Here is a 2,321-nt window from a genome sequence, read left to right as displayed (position 1 = left end):
GGAGAAGTGTTCGCCATCAATAGAAATTATGTCTTCAAAATATCCTACAGGCTCTACTTCATTTCTTCCGAATCCTGAAAAGCACAGCGTAGATTTAGTTAATTTCGGTGAGCCAATCCTTTTATACGCGTTCTCGCTAATAATGTTAACTTGACTGCCCGTATCAATTAGAGCATTCAATTTTTCATTCCGTAACTCAATCATCTTGTACATCCTTCTCGGCGCGTTCAAATTGCTTACTGACTCGGTCTTTGTTGATACTCCTTCTTCTTTCTTCCCTTTTACTTTCTCTTTTTTACATTCAAAAGCCTTGTGACCAAACTCATTGCAGTTGAAACATTTCACGCCTTTGCTCTTAGATTCACACTCAGTCGATCTGTGGCCTAATTCACCGCAATTGTAGCAGCGTACCTCTTCTTTCTCTTTTGACTTCGTTTTTTTATTTGCAGGTGCATTAGGATTTACTGACGACCGGAATCCTAGCTTTCATTTTTTCATTCATTTTTTCGTACACCTTTAACTTTTCCTTAAACTCCTTTGCATTTTTTGCTCCGTACAAAATACTTTTATTGGCCGTATTATCATCTATACCATCTATAACGTAATGATATAATGCCTCGTTTTCGATGTCACCTCTACTAGCTATTTCTTTCAAAGCTAGATAATAAGCCTGTACCGATTCATCCTTCTTCATTCTTCTCTTACTTAGCGCCTTGTGTAATTCAGCACTATTCATTTTATGGCTGAATTCATCCTTAAGAGCTTTCTTTAACTTCTTCCATGATGTCAACCCTCTTTCACTTTAAATGAATAATTTCGCTAATCCCTTCAGCGATTTTTTTGCAAATATCAACTTTTGTATGTCTGACCAACCAAACAATTCGGCTGATTCCTCGATATCCATTATCCAGCGTTCCACCGGGTATTTGTCATCTCCGTCGTAATGTCTTATAGAATCTTCCACATCTCTGAACGTCATAGTAAATTTAGCTTTAGTCGATCTGACAGCTGCTCCGACTAACCTATCCTCTTCATTTTCGCCCTCTTCATCTTCGTCCTCTTCGTCTTCGCCCTCTTCGTCTTTGTTTCCTCTTTCGTCTTTTTTCTTTTGCCGTCCTTTGTCTTCCTCGTCTTCACTCGATTCCTTATTTTGCACGTCGTCAACCTCTGCATTTTCTTCTCTATTCGATTCGCTAATGGCATTGAGCGAATTAAGGTTAATCAGGGCATTACATATGCGCTGGCTTAATTCCCTTTTTGTTCCAGCATACTCGACCGCTAAAACATTACACACCGATACTAAGTCTGCCCAGCTAAGGTTAGCTTCTACGTACGCAATCTTTGTTTTGTACTCATCCGAATCTGTAGCGAATGGGAAGCCTATGAATTCTCGTAGCCGTTTCCGATTACTTCTATCACCATCTTGCTCAAAAACGAATCTGTGTAGCGCTTGCACCGCCTTTTTCGAGCTCGTCTTGAGATTGTTTGCTATTATCTTAACCTGACCAAGTCTTTCCATCGCTACGATTCTAATATTAATCCCCACCTGGTGTAATGTGCTCTGCTATCGGTATCGTACCGCTGAGATCGTCTTTCTCCTTGAATACAGACTTTGCAAGGTCTTCTCGAATCAATTCCTTCATCGTTGTCGTCCTTTTGCCCTCCGTGTGTATAATCTCTTTCACAGAGTACTGCTCTTCTTAACACCTATACTCGAATTTATTCCGGCTGAGTCCCCAAATACTGTAGGGTAGTACTTGCTCGTTAAATACTGATTACAAATATTTATTCAAGTAAAACCAAAATACATGTGTGTGTTCATCGAAACTTATTCTCGACTGACTCTTACTCGTGCCCGCTTCTTGCGCGCCCTCTCTTAAGTCTTTTTTTCGATACCAAATCGATAATGTAGATCGCGGTGGAGCCGTCGACCCTACAACTCGGCCATTCCTGATAGGTCATCTGTCCCAGATGAGGCAAAATCATTTTCCTCCGCCCATCTTTTCAAGTACTCTGCGCACGTAGTCGTCCTCAAAGGTCCCTCCTGATCTCCTTCTTTTATAACGTCATAGGTGTCGTTGGGTTTGACTTTGGTAATGCGGTATGGGTCGCATACATGGAAGATAATTCGATTTCAGCTTTAAACCTGGTCTAAACTGCGTGCGTTTAATGGCTACTAAATCGTTGAGCCTGTATTTATTAGGATGTTTACGGCGTAGATTATATTGCCTTCGATTTTCTTGCTGGACCTTTTCAATTTGTCTTTTCGCTTCATGTCTTAAGTGCTGTCGTGAATCTTCGAAATCATTCAGCATCTCCTC

At 40.8% G+C, this 2,321-nt stretch overlaps 1 protein-coding gene across 1 annotated transcript in view; it reads right to left on the bottom strand.

Moving 5' to 3' along the window:
• LOC105457711 overlaps window positions 1–1,519 on the bottom strand; it is a 6,189-nt gene extending 4,670 nt beyond the window's left edge. The window contains exons 1-3 of the mRNA XM_011702550.1: window positions 870–1,519; window positions 466–800; window positions 49–383 (exon numbers count right to left, since the gene is read on the bottom strand). Coding sequence (XP_011700852.1) covers window positions 49–383; window positions 466–800; window positions 870–1,519 — 1,320 coding nt within the window. The remainder of the gene's footprint in view (window positions 1–48; window positions 384–465; window positions 801–869) is intronic.
• Between the last annotated feature and the right edge of the window lie 802 nt (window positions 1,520–2,321).

Source organism: Wasmannia auropunctata, unplaced genomic scaffold, assembly GCF_000956235.1.
Source record: "Wasmannia auropunctata unplaced genomic scaffold, wasmannia.A_1.0 LD336103.1, whole genome shotgun sequence".
NCBI classification, from domain to species: Eukaryota; Metazoa; Arthropoda; class Insecta; order Hymenoptera; family Formicidae; genus Wasmannia; species Wasmannia auropunctata.
The sequence above is the reverse complement of the archived record's forward strand: the minus strand, read 5'-3'. Positions and strand labels throughout refer to the sequence as shown.